This window comes from Emydura macquarii, unplaced genomic scaffold (genome assembly GCF_026122565.2).
Source record: "Emydura macquarii macquarii isolate MOO-44397 ecotype Brisbane River unplaced genomic scaffold, CSIRO-AGI_Emac_v2 contig_18, whole genome shotgun sequence".
In the NCBI taxonomy this organism is placed as follows: Eukaryota; Metazoa; Chordata; order Testudines; family Chelidae; genus Emydura; species Emydura macquarii.
Window position 1 is genome coordinate 1,853,842 of NW_027130155.1, and position 16,399 is coordinate 1,870,240.

General features: G+C 39.4%; 1 protein-coding gene across 1 annotated transcript in view; it reads right to left on the bottom strand.

The window, feature by feature from the left end:
* Positions 1-16,399, bottom strand: part of RSRC1 (arginine and serine rich coiled-coil 1) — a 342,090-nt gene that overhangs the window by 315,003 nt on the left and 10,688 nt on the right. Inside the window, exons 2-3 of the mRNA XM_067532335.1 lie at positions 12,494-12,690; positions 6,728-6,853 (exon numbers count right to left, since the gene is read on the bottom strand). Coding sequence (XP_067388436.1) covers positions 6,728-6,853; positions 12,494-12,681 — 314 coding nt within the window. The 5' untranslated portion in view covers positions 12,682-12,690. The remainder of the gene's footprint in view (positions 1-6,727; positions 6,854-12,493; positions 12,691-16,399) is intronic.

Below are 16,399 nucleotides of genomic sequence, written 5' to 3' on the forward strand. Positions count from 1 at the left end.
TATTTTGGAACAGTTTGAGAAGCCATGTCTACCACAGAAGAACCCCAGTTTCAAGTCTTTGATATCAGTACTTAAACCAGCAGACAGAGATTGTGAGTAAAATGGATACAGAACACTTTCTCTAGGGAATCATTAATCTTATGTTGCTCAATTGTAACGTGATGAATAACATAACAATAAGCCATGCTAGGGAACACATTAGTAAACTATTGTACACATGCCTTGAGTACATTTTCAGCTTCAGCCACTGATAAAAGTGCACCAAAAGGTAATATACGTACTGGCTCAGTTTACTACTATTAGAGTATTCAATATTTTTTCCCTTTCAATTATGTCTTGCGGCAATGAGTTCCACAGACTAACCAGGCACTGTGTAAAAAGGGAAAATGTATGCTCCTGGATAAGAGTATTTTTAATATATTTCGTGTCTACCTTTCTTTAAGTTTTTTTGTTTTGATTCATATATAAAAGGTTTTCTGGACTATGTGGAACTTCCTCTCTTTTCCTATTCTCAGAAGCCTAACTGGTCTTTCAGCAGCAGTTTTGGTTCCACAACCACTTCTAACTACCATTCTATTTCAAAAAAATAAATTGGGAGTACTGAACAGGTTCTACTTCACAATATGGAGTAGGGTAAAATGACAATGTCCACAACGGCTGCTGCTAAAAGAAGAGATTAGCACTTTGGTGGTTTAGAAGTATGAAGCTTTCACTTTTTTTCTAACAGACATTCCCTCACCACCACTGGCTATGTTCAGTCCTGCCTCATTAGCATCAAAGATATCTCTTCATACATAGTACTGCCACTCAGTCTTTTTGGCCTAATCTGCCCTTCCTGTAGAGTTTGTAGCCAGTATCCTATTTGTCTTTGGTCATTCCACCATTTTTCAGTAATGTTTAATACATCAAGGTCCTCTTTCATTTTTATTGTATTCTTTATCTGACATCCCATTACTTTTCTTGAATTTAACTCTGATCCCAACCTGCCTTCCTCAAGTTCAACTGTAATGTCTGTCCTATCCTTTACTACTAAATAAGAGAGATATGGGTGTTATAATACAAAAGTATCATAACACCTATATCTCATGTCCTTGTCTGACTTGAGTGCTCCTCAGCACCCAGTGCCTTCCCTCCAGCTCCAGGATAAAACTGGAAGAAGAGTAGGAGGTGATACTCACTCAGGCTCTGCCCACACCACCAGCTCCATCCACAACATTACTCATGACCTGTTCCCACTACATGACATCTCCATTCCTGACCATGACCCTCTCTATCTGATCTCTTTTTACCCTCTTCATTTCTTGGTGGAAGAGGAGGAGAAAGGCAGGGAAAAGGTAGACAAGAGGAGAAGGAAGTGAAGGAGAGGATTTGACTTTCTCGAGTCCTGAGGAGCTGGCAGAATAGGCTGTAAGAGAAGGTAACAGGAGAAGAGATCCAGTATTCAATCCCGGCCAACAGGGGAAGCAGCAGCAATCACCACAAGATGGCCCTCTCATCTACACTGGAAGACTGTGCTCTGGCCCCCCACTGCTGTCTCATGGTCAGCAGCAGCTGCCTGCAGTAGCTTAGCAGCAATGGCCATTCACAGCTGACATTGGTGGAAGGAGATAGAACAAGATGTCAGTGGACTCAAGAGAGGTAACAGTACAGTATATGGAAACATACCAGCCCAATTCAAATCCTGTCCAGTTCCCAGTTAAATAATTTTCCCAAATCTTTTCAATTTCTGTGCTAATAATCTGAGCCCATCCCTAACATTTAGCCCCCACCCCTTCCACAAAAAATCCTCAGTACATACAAAAATGTAAATACTTCCTCTTTGCACTATCTTCTCAGGTTCTCAGTGCACAGGAAGTTCTGTGTCAAAATAGGACAATAAAATAGTCATGAAAGCTCAGGTTTGATCCCTGGTGCACAATGACTGGATTTCACAATTTTACCAAATTTCAGCAATACCTGTATGAAGCGAGAGAAACTTAATACTGACATGACCAAAAAAACAAAAACACTTTACTTAAGGTGAATTTTATGGGTAATATTTTCCATTAAAAAAACCCCTCAAAACTCTATGCATTTCAACACATTACAATAATTTCTCACTATGCTCAATTATTGTGTATCTCCCTTTCAAGAACTAAAATTGAGGATAACAAAATAGCAGGGAAAGACGTTTCTTCCTCCAGTGCTCAAAAGCGGTACCCGCACTCAGTAAAGTATGAAAAATTTGACAGAGAAAAGGCTATGCAAGATAAAGCTGCCAAGAAACAAAGTAAAAAGGTTACATGTATATCATGAGACTAGTTGCTGTCTTATTCAACAAGAAATAGTGTTTGTTACAGCAAGTGTCATATAAAGCAAACAGGTCACCTTATGAATGTATCTTGTCAAGAGAATGTATGTACTTTTTAATGGAGAAGGGGTAATCTAATATTTGCCATATTCTGACTCAGATGCGGTTAAAACACATACACCGCAGAGAGCATAAAAGGGGAGAATCTCTAGTATAAACCCCTTTTTAACCTCAATCAGGCCCCACACTGCAGCAACCTCATCCAAGACTGAGATGGTGCGTGGTGTGACTCGTACCAGAATTGCTCCAAATGTTAGTTAGGATCATAGGCAAATGGAAAGGGAAGTCATCTAAAGAACACAAAGAGCTATACACAAGGCTGGGTGAGCTGCCTCTGCAAACTCCCAACCCAGAAAACTAAAGACATTTTAACTGCAGTCCTCCATGTTCCACCACCAGGACACTGACAGGCTTGCCTACAAGAGTTCTTTTTAAGCTAATATCAATTGTCCTTTGTGCACATATGGTTATTAGTATAGAAATTCAGCAGATGGCAGTTAGCAGTGTTTTGCTGAGAAACCCTTTACATAAATTCATCTTAGACTATGAGATGGGTTTATATGACCAGGTTTTCTCTTGTATTGAAGCCTTCCACACATTTCTGACGTCAGCTTCGAATGTTCTTTGGTTACAATCAGTCAACTTCCCACCCCACCTTTGCAGAATCCTTGTTCTCTTTCTTCTACTCTCAACTCCACACTTTGTTCCAAGTGTGGGACGTGGCAGGAACAGCCTTTATACACCTACAAGGAGCTAATAAGGTGTGTTCAACAACTGTTTACTTTGCTTTTGCATTACATCCCTTCTTCCACTCCCCTAGTTCAATTTACTTACATTGTCAAATCAGGTTCCTTAACTCATATCAAAAGTGCTACATGCATCACAGGCTCTATATAAAATATTCACTTTAGCCTTCAGCATCTACTTTTTGAATCAGATGTAAACTATACATTGACTCATGGATAAAAGTTAACGACAGCCAGCTTTGGAATTGTAGTAAGCATATGAGATACTCACAGGGAAGTCTATTCAGCAATGACCTCAGCACTACAAATCCCTAAGCCACTAGACTTCAGGTGAACTAGACAGATTTTGAGATGGGAAAATAATATTAGGGTATGAAATATGTTGCATAATCATAGCGGTCATTAGCACCAAGAAACAGGGAAGACTTGACAGAAGTCTGGTGTAACTGGCAGTTTTCAAGTCACAGAATTGCCAACAGCAGCAGCAAAAAATTGCAGAAAGGCACCAGCAACAGAAAAAAAAGGAGTGAGGAAAAAATGGGATGGGTAGAGAAAAAGCAATGCAAAAGCCCTAGTATGTATCTACTGTTAGTAGAAAAAATGTTATATAATACTACCATACTGTACTTTTAATATATGATTGTTAATCATTTAGCTAATTTGAGCACATCTTAACTGAAAGAACTTGGTTGATTATTTTAAATAATTGTTATAACTTTGAAAAGAGGAGGAAAAGCTAAGTACAAAATCCAGAATGAGAAGACAATTTTACTACTTCACTAGAAGGCCAGATCCTGAACTCCTCCAACTCAACCAGACTGAGAACAGACTAAAAAACCCATGGATGTAGTTATGTATCCAGGCTCCACAAGCTATTAAGGGTTGAACCTGAAACTTTAAGCACCAAGAGCACAACCCCCCATTACTACCTGAGCATAAAGCACAACTCGATGATCACAGCCGGCTGCTCATGATCACAGCCCAGCCCCTGAATGAACCTACACTGTAATATATAGTATACACCAAATTTCACAACAAGGAAAAAATAAAAAAGCTAAGTGAAAGCACCTCCCCAAAATTAAGTTTATAATGGAAATGCCAGCAGGATGTGTAACTACTTTTTTAAAAATTACGTGCAGAATACCCCACAAATATAATAGGTACAAAGAGGCATGCAGCATAACTGCTTCTAAATATTACCCTCTTCCATTTCAAATACCTCCACTCAGACCAGCCAGCTATTGTTCTGTTGCAGAGTCCCCAGAACACATAATGGGACATCACAGCAAACACAGAGTCTAGGTCTCTGAGTCAAGTCAATTATGTTTTGTAATCATCTTGCAAAGTTTTGCTATGTTCTGTATGCTTTTTACTATTTTATTTAGCATATACTTTTAAGCCTTGCAAGAAAAAACAGCAATTGTCATAACCCCTCCCCAGAAATTAGCCTAATCCATGGCTTAATGGTAGTAGCATAGAACTAACTACTAAAAGCTCAAATCATTTAATCTATTAGTCTTACTTTGAGTATTTAAATATTACCTAGTATTTATATTTAATTACACTAAAACCCTCAGCTCTAAGTTACTGTGTAGCTTCTATATTCCCTAAAATTCAATATTTGGCTTACTAAATATATTTCATTTGCACCATATGTTTTTGCCATTTAATTATTTTAAACCCAATTTTAAACCCAAACTTCGAACCAATTCAGCAAACATTTATGCACAAGTATTCCCACTGAGTTTAATAGCTTCTCTTGCAATTGAATGGCTATTGTCAAAGTCCATTTGGAGCTGCTGCTTAAATAACCAAAATGCTACTACACAAGTTCCATAGAAGCAAGTATCCAGACAACAGTTACAATGCCCATGTGAACAATGATGGTGAAAGAACTGCTCATTTGTTTAGCAACATTTAGAAACAACAATTCTCCTGATCAGGTATATTTAAAAGTAAATCTCTCTCTCAAATACTTTATACAAAAATTCAGAATTGTGTGCATCAACCTTCCTGATAATTATCATTCAATAACAGGTTTTAGGGCCTGTTTTAGTAAATTCAACAGAAAGTGACTACAACAATGATGTTGATAGCTATTGATAATAAACATCTTTTTCAGAAAATACACATTTAAATAAAGTAAGACTTTTCTTTTCTAAAAGTTACAAAAAAATTAAAACAGATTCTATAATACTCTTTGAAACCTTCTACTTCCAGAGTTAACACATAGATACACTTTTAAAACAAGATCAGTTTTTAAATAAAGATTCTGCTTGTTACTATTGAAAACATTCATTTGTCAATCAGATTTACCAAAAAAAAAACAAAAAAAAAACCATAGCTTTCCACACCACAGATGTCTGCAAATCTTGGCTCTATACACATCTGAACATGAACATCAGAACTTTGCAGAGACTATAAACCCATTCCTTCTGAGAGGGGCATGGCTGGGAGAGAAAAGAAGAGCAATTAGGGCTGGTCTATGACAAGCCAACCGTACACAGACTTCACATAAAGCCGCTATTTGCCTGATTCAAGAACACAGAAAACCAGCCATCTGTGGACAGGTAAGGAATTTTCAGATTGTTACAGTTAAGCCTAAGGCTGATTTAGCTATCTTTTGCATCTGACCAGCCAAATGCACAGTATGTACTTTACCTTCTCATCAAAGTGCTCCCCAATGTGAATTTTTAAGTTAGAGAATTTGATATGCCAGTTTGATGGCTAGCATATCCCAAACTCCATAGTTATCTGGAGACGAAAGATACCCAGCAGAGTCCATCAGACATAACCAATGGGCACATGGCTCGTATAAGATATAACCACTGGAGAGTAAGCTATTTTCACATGGTCAGAAGGAAAAAAGACCAGAAATGGAATTCTGCAGTCCCAAAGAAAACTTTGTCATAAGAATAAGGTTCTATTTATAATACTGCAGAAAGCCCTTTTGTAAATCAAGTTCTCTCAAACCAAAAGATTTTCCCATTTTATTTGAAGTTTTCAAAAAAGCAAAAAAATCTTTATTAACATTGATTTAAAAGGTTCCTTCATTCTGTCTTAAAGATTTGGTTTTTTCTAAAATGTTTTAAAATTGCATTTCATAGGCTATCAATACTCAAAGATGATGTTTTAGAAGTTTAATCTGACAAAAAAAACCACTGACTTTTGAAAAGAAATTATATGACTAACTGATTTTATTAAATAATTCTCATTAATTCTCATTTTAAAATTTTTACTTTCAAAGAAAAAGCACAACTATATTAAATTAAAGGACTTTAAAAAGCAGATAGTTATTTTCTAGCTTCCAGCATTTATTTAACAACGTCTTAGAATTCTCTCTCTCTGAAATACTATAGTTCAATCATCATAGATTTTGGCTAAACTCTAATTATGTATCAAAATATTTATTTTTAAAATGTCTTATCTGAAATCTAAATTATTCATTTGTTTTTAGGACATTTTAAACAACCAGTAACAAATCATTTAATAATTTTAAATCAATCTATGATAACATAACATTTCTTAGTAAAAAATATGAGGGGATCGATTAAAAAACTGAAAACGTGACAATCTGATTACTACTTTTTCCTGGGGGAAAGAGTGCAGGGGAAAATGAAAACAATCATACCTTCTTGTTCTACTCTTTGATCTTGATCTCTGAGACCTATAGGATTTTCCTCGGCCCCTCGATCGACTACGACTGCGTTTTCTTTTGGATCCATATGAAGAGCTACTGCTAGATCGATGTCTGCGTCTAAAATAACAATGTGTTATTAGCACATACCTGCTTTTAAAAATCAGCAATCAGTTTGTGCTTAAGAGGGACACTCAAATAATTATTATTCATTTTTATTACAATAGTACAATAGCACCTAGAGGTCCCAAGTGAGATCAGGGTCCCAATGTATTAGGCACGGTATATACAAATAGTAAGAGACAAGTAACTTAATATATTTATGTTATCTTAATTTGTGTAACGGGTAACCTTAATTTTGCATTTATGTGTGCTTTTTGAATTAACATTTCTTGATATTTTAAATTGTCCACTAATCGTAGAATTTCAGTTATCACAATTAAAACCGGAAATTTTCTCCTCGGTAAGGTAAATGGTGTACAGAAGGACAGAGTTCACTTCTCAGAATTATTTATTTCAGTTTATTCCAATCCTCTAGGTACACATTCAACACATGGGAACACTCTTATAAAAGCAAAGCAATAATAAATAGAAATTACCCCCAAAACAAGCATCCTTACAAAATCCTCACATTTCAAAACATAAAACTCATATCACCCCCTCCGAACTACTCATCCTTCCTAATCCAAATCCTAGGAGAAGAGGTGAGCCTTACTTTGGACACTGTACAAGGGAAACAAATTTCAGGTTACGGAACCCCTCATTCAGATAACTCGTCACCTCACAATTAACCAGGTGACTGTTCTGCTCCTCAGTTGAACTACCATAATCTGCACTAGTTGATATACGAGTAGTAGTAACATGTAACTCATATAGAAACGTTGCTATAAGGCAGATGACAGAAATATGTATTGCTGTGGATGTGGACCCTTCCAAAAGGAGAAATATTACTTCCTATCCAAGTGTGGATATAAAAAACTACACACTCTCTTGGCCACACCTTCTACCTGGAAATTGAGAAGCGAGGAGTAGGGATTCAATTTTGTCACAGTAAAATTATGCATAAATTCACAGAACAGTCAGGATAAAAAAATAGATAATTTTATACTATGGCCACTGCAACCTTGTGGAAGCTGCCGACACGCATTAAGAGTTTGATGTCATCCTCTGAAAAACTGGATTAGATCAAAGCAAACAAACTATTAATCAGTGCTCAAATTGTGGTGGGGCATGAGAGGGCTTTGCCCACGGGCATCCCACCATCTGTTCCCTCTCCCACTTTGACTCCCCCCCCACCCTGCAGACCCTTTTCCCCAGTGCAGAGCTCCTAGATGGGATAGGGCTGGGTCTTTGCTCCCACTCATGCCCTAGGTCCCCTGTGGTGACAGCTCCTGTTATCTGAATCCTTTTTCTCTTGTAGGTCCCCCGAGCCTCAATCCCCACCCCTGCAATTCCATCTCTTGTCCTCACCCACCGCTGGGACCAGCTGCCCAGGCTCAACATTTCACTGATGGATCCCAGGCTCCGAGACCCTGCTCTGGAGAAGTCTCTTCATCCCAGTAGGAAGCAAGAGATGCTACCTGGTGCCCTGGCCAGTTGGTTGGTGGAAACTGGCTCAAACCAGCCATATCCCATCCCAACCTGACCATTCCTCTGCTAGTGATGGGCTGTGGAGAGAGACCACGTGAGCCGGGGAAAGAGTAGACTTTGGGCGAATCGAGAACCAGGGAACCTACAAGGGGCAAAGAAGGCAGAGAATGGGAACAGTCAACACAGGGGACTCGGGGATGAGAGAGGCAAAGATCCAGACCTGCCCCATCTAGAAACTCTGCTCTGGGGAGAGGGGTGTGGGAGGTGAGTCAGAATGGAAGGAGGTGACAGAGAGAGTGTTTGACACAGGGGGAGGCCAGAGTAGAGCAGGGGAAGTAGGGGGTGTTGGGTAGGTGCAGAAAGCTGGAAGGGAGCTTAAAGGCAGGGGTAAAAAGTAGACATGGTGTAAGAGATAACAGCAGATAGAGGAGGTGATGTAGTGGATGCAGAAGGGGAGTTCTGAGTGAGGGAGGAGGCAAGGGCAAAAGGTGGGGGTTAGCTGGTAAGGCAGGGGGACAATTAGTGTTAAGGGAGATGCATGGCAGAAGGTAACGGATAGGGGAGGAGATTGATGATCAAAGCAAAAGTAATGAACTGCTCACTTAGACCCTGCTGTCACTCATTAACAGTTTGTTAGTTTGCTTTGATCAGCTGCTACACATTAACAGTTGGTTAGTTCACTTTGATCTAGTCCCATTACAAAAAAGATTATATCAAAGCAAACTAAAACTGTTAATGTGTTGCAGCAGGGCCCGTGTAAATGGTCCTGTACAGTGGTGAGATTTTACAGAGGAGTTGAAATAAATGGCAAAATTCACAGGTTCTTTGACAAGTTGTGACCACTGTGACAGAATCATATCCCTACAAATGAGGAAACAAATAGAGCCAAAAATTGCATAGCAAGGGCAAACTACCTCCATAGAAAGAGCCAATATCTACACCATTTCTTCCAGTCATTTCTCCTAATTTATCAACATAATCACAATCTTTTCAGGTTGATTGAATCACAGGCAGCTCATCTTCATCCAAGCCCCAAACACAGTAAGACAATGGATCAGCCAAGCAACTACAGCAGCTGGATTCAATGAAATATAGACACGTAGAGCTGCATGGTTTCTCTGCCTATTGGAGACATCACAACCCAAATTTCCTCTCTCTCAATGACCTCACATACACTTAAAAGAAGAAGTGAGCAAAAGAACAGAATCATGGTAATATACAAGGGCCCTATGGCCTTGTAAGCCATTATCAAACACTGTGTTCTACAAGAGAAGAATGGAAACACGCTGGAATGATTCCATCTATCTTTGCCTGGGTTCAGAATTGTTTCACCTGTACCTTCCTAAAGGCAGCTGGAGGGGGTGGGGAGATCGACAGGGACAACTGCTACCAACAGATCCATGGGTGAATGAACCAGTAGTCTCACTATTATATTTGTATGTATTTATAGAGCACCTATCAGGATAGCCATTTATTACTGCACAAACATTAGAAAAATACAGCAAAGACGGCTTAGTAGGCAGTTAGCAGAGCTTTTAAATTAGAGTTAGTCATATTTGAAGAGCTGTTGCTTTTGAACATGCTATTTCGTTTCCTTCCATCCTGGTTCTTTGGAGAATGCTATGAAGGTGTGTCTTGCATATCATTATTAATTTCTACCTGTAATTTATCAACTTCTCTCCTCTGCTCCTTATTAACATATAAAGTATCTCCTTTAATAAATCCTCCCCTAAGGGATGTCTTTGTCTGAATGTGCTTCCATGCACCTGTTAGCTTTCCCGCAGCCGTTAGTTTAAAAACTCCTCCACATCCTTTTTAATTTTACATGCCAGCAATCTGATTCTTTTTTTGTTCAGGTGGAGCCCATCCTTCCTGTATAGGCGCCTCCTTTCTCAAAAGATTCCTCAGTTCTTAATAAACCTAATCCTTCCTCCCAACACTATTGTCTAATCCAAGAGTTCTCAAACTGGGGATGCAAGATGGATTGTGGGGGGTGCCATGGGCGGAGTTTCGGAGGGCATAGGGGGCAATGCCCCCCTAAACTTATGATGGAGCTGTCTCCCCCTGCTGGGTAAGGGGCACCGGACTGACAGCGGGGCTGGGTGGCGGTGGGGAACCCTGTGCCTCACATTAGCAGCCCCAGGCAGGTGTGAGGATGGGGGACCCTAAGGAGGGGAGTGGAGGCGGGGAGAGGCTGTTGCAGGCAGTGGGCCCGGCACTGCTGGCGGAGTGGGGGACAGAGTCAGTCTAGCTCCAGACTCCACACTTTGCTCAGCTGCTTCAGTCTCCAGTCAGAGCGCTGCTCCTGACAGCTGCCACTGCTGCCCACCTCCCGCAGCAAGCCCCCCGCCGCTGCCACTCTGCAGGCTCCCAGAGATGGTGGCTGCATCTGCGCTGCTGCCCAAGGATAATCCTGACAATGAGGTGTGATTCCCCCCCACCACCGTTTTCTCTGGCAGGTCACATCAGGCTCCAAAGCTGGGGCGGGAGCTGCTGCTACCCCTACCCGCCAAATTAAGCAGTCGAACTCCACCTATGATATATAGGCCCTGTTTTTTTCTGAAAGTGGGGAGGTTCAGAGGAAGGGTAGCCGCAACTGACATACAAAATTCCATGGGGGGAAGGGAGCCGGACTCCATTTAAAAAGTTTGAGAACTGCTGGTTTAATCCACGCATTGAGAACTTGCAGTTCCACCTATCTAACTGGCCCTGCACGTGGAACTGGTAGCATTTCAGAAAACACTACCATCCTGGACTTTAATCTCTTACCTAACAGTCTAAATTTGGCGTCCAGGACCTATCCCCAATCTTTCCTACTCTTCTTACTGACTGCTGCTATTCAATTTTTAAGGGTCATGCTGGATTCATCCTGATCTTGAGGTGTAATACCATCTCAACTGCCAGGTGCAAATGCCCTAAACAGAGAGTGAGGCAGAGGCGATAGCCAGATCCTCAAAGAGAACACTTTGGTCTTCTCTGGATTCAATTTAAGTAAGCTGGTCTTCATCCAGACTCCAATCTCCCTCAAGCTCTGTTTTATCTGTGAGATATCCGTATCTGCACTAGACGAAAGAGATTCATAAAGCTGCATGTCATCAGCATATTTTTGGCATCGAAGCCCATGTCATCTTACTATATTCCCTACAGGCTCTATGTAGATGCTAAGCAGGAGCAGAAAAAAGAACTAGGCCTAAAGGATTCCACATGTCTGGGCTTATGGGGAAAAGCAGGAATTGCCCTTCATGATTTATGACTGATTGGGAAGGAATAAACAAAACTAGATTAGTGCACTTCTGTTTACACATGCACTAAGTGGTTCAGCAGCAACTTCTAATCAATTATATCAAATGTAGCAGGACAAGTTGAGTATTCTTATACTCATCTCACCTTCATCACCTAAAACTGTGCTTCATCAGTGCAAATAGCACAATCTTGGTTCCCTGCCCATTTGAAGACAGATTAAGAGGCATCCAGGATTTCTGAGGAGATTAGGTGCTGCTGGAGTGGTTCGATACCACCTTCTTGGTCATCTTGCCCAGGAAGGAGAGGTTTTAGATCAAGCAGAAGTTAACAGAGGTATTGGCATGAAGTGTTTGTTTCTTGTGGATGGACTCAACTGTTACATGTTTCACCCACATCACAAAAGGGTAAAAATTATAGGAGAAAACCCTCGTTTAAATATTAATTGTAAAACTTACTTCAAACCTTGCCATTTAAAAAAAGTCTACTTTCTTCCATCATGCTCTTGGCTGGTTAACTTCAGTTTGTTTTAAGCTAGTAGCACAAAGACACACAGTTGTGTATGATTGGCTGAGTGAAATTACTTATTATGCTGATGTCAGTGGATAAGCTATTAGGGTTCAAAAAACAAAACAAAAAACAAAAAAAAAACACAAATCTGGGGTGGGACAGAAGATGTTTGTTCCAACAGAAAAGTTACTTGTAAACATACATTCACACCAGTAATATTTGTAACTAAGCAGAAAAACAACAACATCATGCAAGACTTGGATAATTTTGCTAGGAAAACCCAAAACAGGTGTTTGACAGATTCTGCAAAACAATTACCCAGAACATGCACTGTATTCAAATATTCTTAGCCTTGCTGCATAACTGTAGGAGCCACACCTACAGACAAATGTAACACTTAGTAAAGTATTATAAATTTACCTTTTTTCATAAGAATGTGAACGGGATTGGAGATCTCGAGACCGTGATCTTGACCCTGACTTCCTTCCTGATTTCTTACGGCTGTATATTCTACTGTCTGAAGAACTACTTGAAGATGATCGTCTACGGTGTTTCTTTTTTCTTTTGCTTCTGTTTTCTTCTTCAGTGTCTGATGAACGACGTCCCATTTTTACAAGCTATTCACAAAAGAGCAAAAAAGAGTTATAAAATGCAGGATTGCAGTGTGCATTTATTTTTATAAGTACTAAATAGATGCCTGTAAGTAGCACTGTAGAATGTACAAGTTACTGCATGGGGAGGTCATGGGTGAGTGGCAGCAGGGGAATGGAAAAAAAACACCCTTTTAAATTCCTAGTTGCCTAGCCATTTTGCACAACAAATATCAGTAGTCTTATGTCTGTAAATCAACAATAAAATGAAACTAAATACCAGCATTTTAGATTTAAAACATATTATGGTATTAAATGTGTTACAAACTTCTAAGTACCTTCACAAGTTAATTAATCCCAATCAAAAAGTTCTGGTAAGAACTGGTTTCTATACTAGACTGTTGCATTTTCTTTCATTTGTTTCTAGTCATTTTCTGTCTTACTCAGACACTAGTTTTACAGTACTCTCTGTATTAGGGTGAGAGGTGTTAGTATATATACACATACATCTCTAAAACCAGAGAGCTTATTTGAAGAACATTATTGGCTATTGCACTATTGTTTACTTGTTTAATTTACAATTCTGTGAACAAGGATATAGTAATGCAGCTTTATGGTCTGAATAATTCTAGTCTGTCAGTTACGTTGCTAGAAATTACTTTCTATTGTTCATGTAAGTATCATTTGTTGATTGTATATTCAAGTCATTTGTATTCCTATCATCATAATGAAAAGTATATGTAAGAAAAATGTATCTGGAATTATAAGGTAATTATCAGAGAATAGAAGCTCTTTTATAGTTAGGCTATATGTTCACTTCAAAACCACACAACTTTAAATGGTTTTACTCCAAAACCAGAGCTATAAATATTAAACTTTAGACATGTTTCTTGATCCCCAAGGTGTTTACTTGGATAAAGTTTCACATATATAGATTTGGATAAGGCTGTAAAAAACTGCCATTCATTTAATAGCTGGGTAGACAATCATTCTTGGTTTCAAACTCATAAGAAATCAGTTTTTATTGCTGTCACTTCATGATTAAAGAAATATTATGCCTATAGAATTTTTCAGGCTATATAAATGGATAATGCTTTAAATCCTTTTTTGTTCCAGTATCACCACCCACACCCACCCAAGATATTAAGATTCCCCTCCGCAGACTACTGGCACTTAAAAGGGGCCTTCATCCCAAGAATGAGCAATTATTTCAGGATTCTCTGGCTACAGCTACATTAGGAAATTGGGACCTATAATTCTCCAGGATTAGCAATGGTGAAAGCTGTACAGTAGAAAGGGCTGAAGCATTTTTAATCACAATATCATCTAACCTCAACCAATGGTGAAGAATTACAAGTCCTAATTTTCCTAGTATCATTCTTTGAATTCTACTAGTCTTCTCCTGGCTCCCAGCCTTTGTTCTTCCCCACTCCTTTTATCACCTAACGGGCAGAATCCAGTCTGCAGTCAAGGGGCAAAAAAATAGAACCAAAAGGAACTTCTCAATTATGGTCATTTAAAGCAGTGCTTTCCAAACCATGAGCTGTGGCTCCTGTGTTTGTGAACAAAACTAAATCAATATGCTGGTTTGGGGGTTTCCCTGCCCCTAATTAAGAGACTACTAAACTAGATTTAAAAATCACCTGTGTCTCATCTATGGGTCTCCATTTTATGCTGTTGCTGCCTGGGCAAGAAACCTCTCTGCAGCCTCTACTCCTGCAGAGGGCCTTCAGCCAAGAGACTTCTGGAGGGGGAAGCATTTGTCAGGAAGTCTCTCCGCTCAAGGCCCCCTACTGGAACAGAGGGCAAAGAGAGGCTCCCAGTGCCAGTGGTGGCAGCAGCACCAGCACTAGCAGATAGGGAAAGGGGGCTGAGGGAAACACAGATGTGTCTCACCATTATAACGGAATGATTATCCTGTGCTAAACTACATGTAGCAAACATTCGGCTGAAGATCATAGAATCACAGAAATGTAGGGCTGGAAGGGACTCCCAGAGGTCAGTCCAGCCCCCTTCAATGACCCAGGACCAAGTACACATAGACCATCCCTGACAGTTGTTTGTCTAACCTGTTCTTAAAAACCTTCAATGAAAGGATTCTACAAGCTCCCTTGGAAGTCTGTTCCAGGGCTTGACTACCCTTATAGTTAGAAACTTATTACTAATATCTGACCTAAATTTCCCTTGCTGCAGATTAAGCCAATTCCTTCTTCTCCTACTTTCAATGGACATAGAAAACAACTGGTTATTGCCCTCTTTGTAACAGCCTTTACCATATTTGAAGACTTATCAGGTTCACCCCGTCTTCTTTTCCCAAGACTAAATATGCCCAGTTCATTTAGCCTTTCCTCACAAGTCAGATTTTCTAAAGAGTTTATCATTTGTGTTGCTCTCCTCGGGACCCTCTCTAATTTATCTTCATCTGTCTTAAAAGTGTGGTGGCCAGAATTGGACACACTACTCCCCATCTGAGGCCTCATCAGTACCAAGCAGAGTGGGAAAAATACCTCCTGGGTTTTATATACAACACTCCTGTTAATATGCCACAGAATGATATTACATTTTCATATTCAGTTTTTAATTCACAAAAAAACCCATATCATTTTCTGTAGTGCTAATGCCCAGCTAGTCACTCCCCATTTTGTAGCTGTGCATTTGATTTTTTTTCCTTCTTAAGTGTAGTATCTTGCACTTGTCTTTATTGAATTTCATCTTGTTGATTTCAAATCAATTCCACAGTTTGTTGTGGTCACTTTGAATTCTAATCCTGTCCTCTAACCTGGTAGTAACCTCTCCCAACTTAGTGTCATCCACAAATGTTATAAGCATACTCTCCACTTTATTATCCAGGTCATTAATGAAAATATTGACTAGTACCAGACCCATAACACTCCCTTGCAGTACATACATCCCCCTTAGTTTGACAGCAGGCTATTGATAACTACTCTGAGGATGAGCTTTCAACCAGTTTTGAACCTATCTTCTAGTAACTTTATCTAGGCCACATTCCTTAGTTTGCTTATGAGAATGTCATGGGGACTTTATCAAAAACGTTACTAAAATCAAGATACATCACATCTACAGCTTCCCCCACACACACACCATCCACTAAGCCAGTAACTTTGTCAAAGAAGGAAATTAGGTTAGTTTGGCATGATTTATCCTTGACAAATCCACATTGGCTATTACTTACAACTTTATTACAGAAGATTATTTTAATAATGTTGAACAGAAATTTAGACAATACAATAGTTACAATTTGTTTAGATTTTCATGTCTCAATAATACTGCAGAAAGTCCACAGTCATAGTGTGTCATGTGTTTAAATGTTAGTAAATAAAAGTATGAGAACAAGGAAACTGCAAAGATGTTTAGAAACCCAACACCCAGAATTCATAAAGAAGAGCTGCAATTTTTTCCTTCAGAAACAAGAAGAATTAAATCCGGAAAAAAAATTGTGTCTAACAAAGCAACTGTTCTTCAAAAAGCCTTTACAAGCATCCTATGTGGTCTAAAATGCAAACAATCACACACCATTGGCAAGAGCCTTCTACTTCCAGTAGCAATAGATATGAGTGGAATTATGATTGCGAAACAAGGACAGGAATGGCTTTCATTGCCACTGCTACCAAATAATACTATCTATCGATGCACTAATGATCTTGCAGAAAATATGCAGGATCAGTTGACAGAACGAGTTAAGAAGAGTTAATATTTGGCACTGCAGCTTGATGAA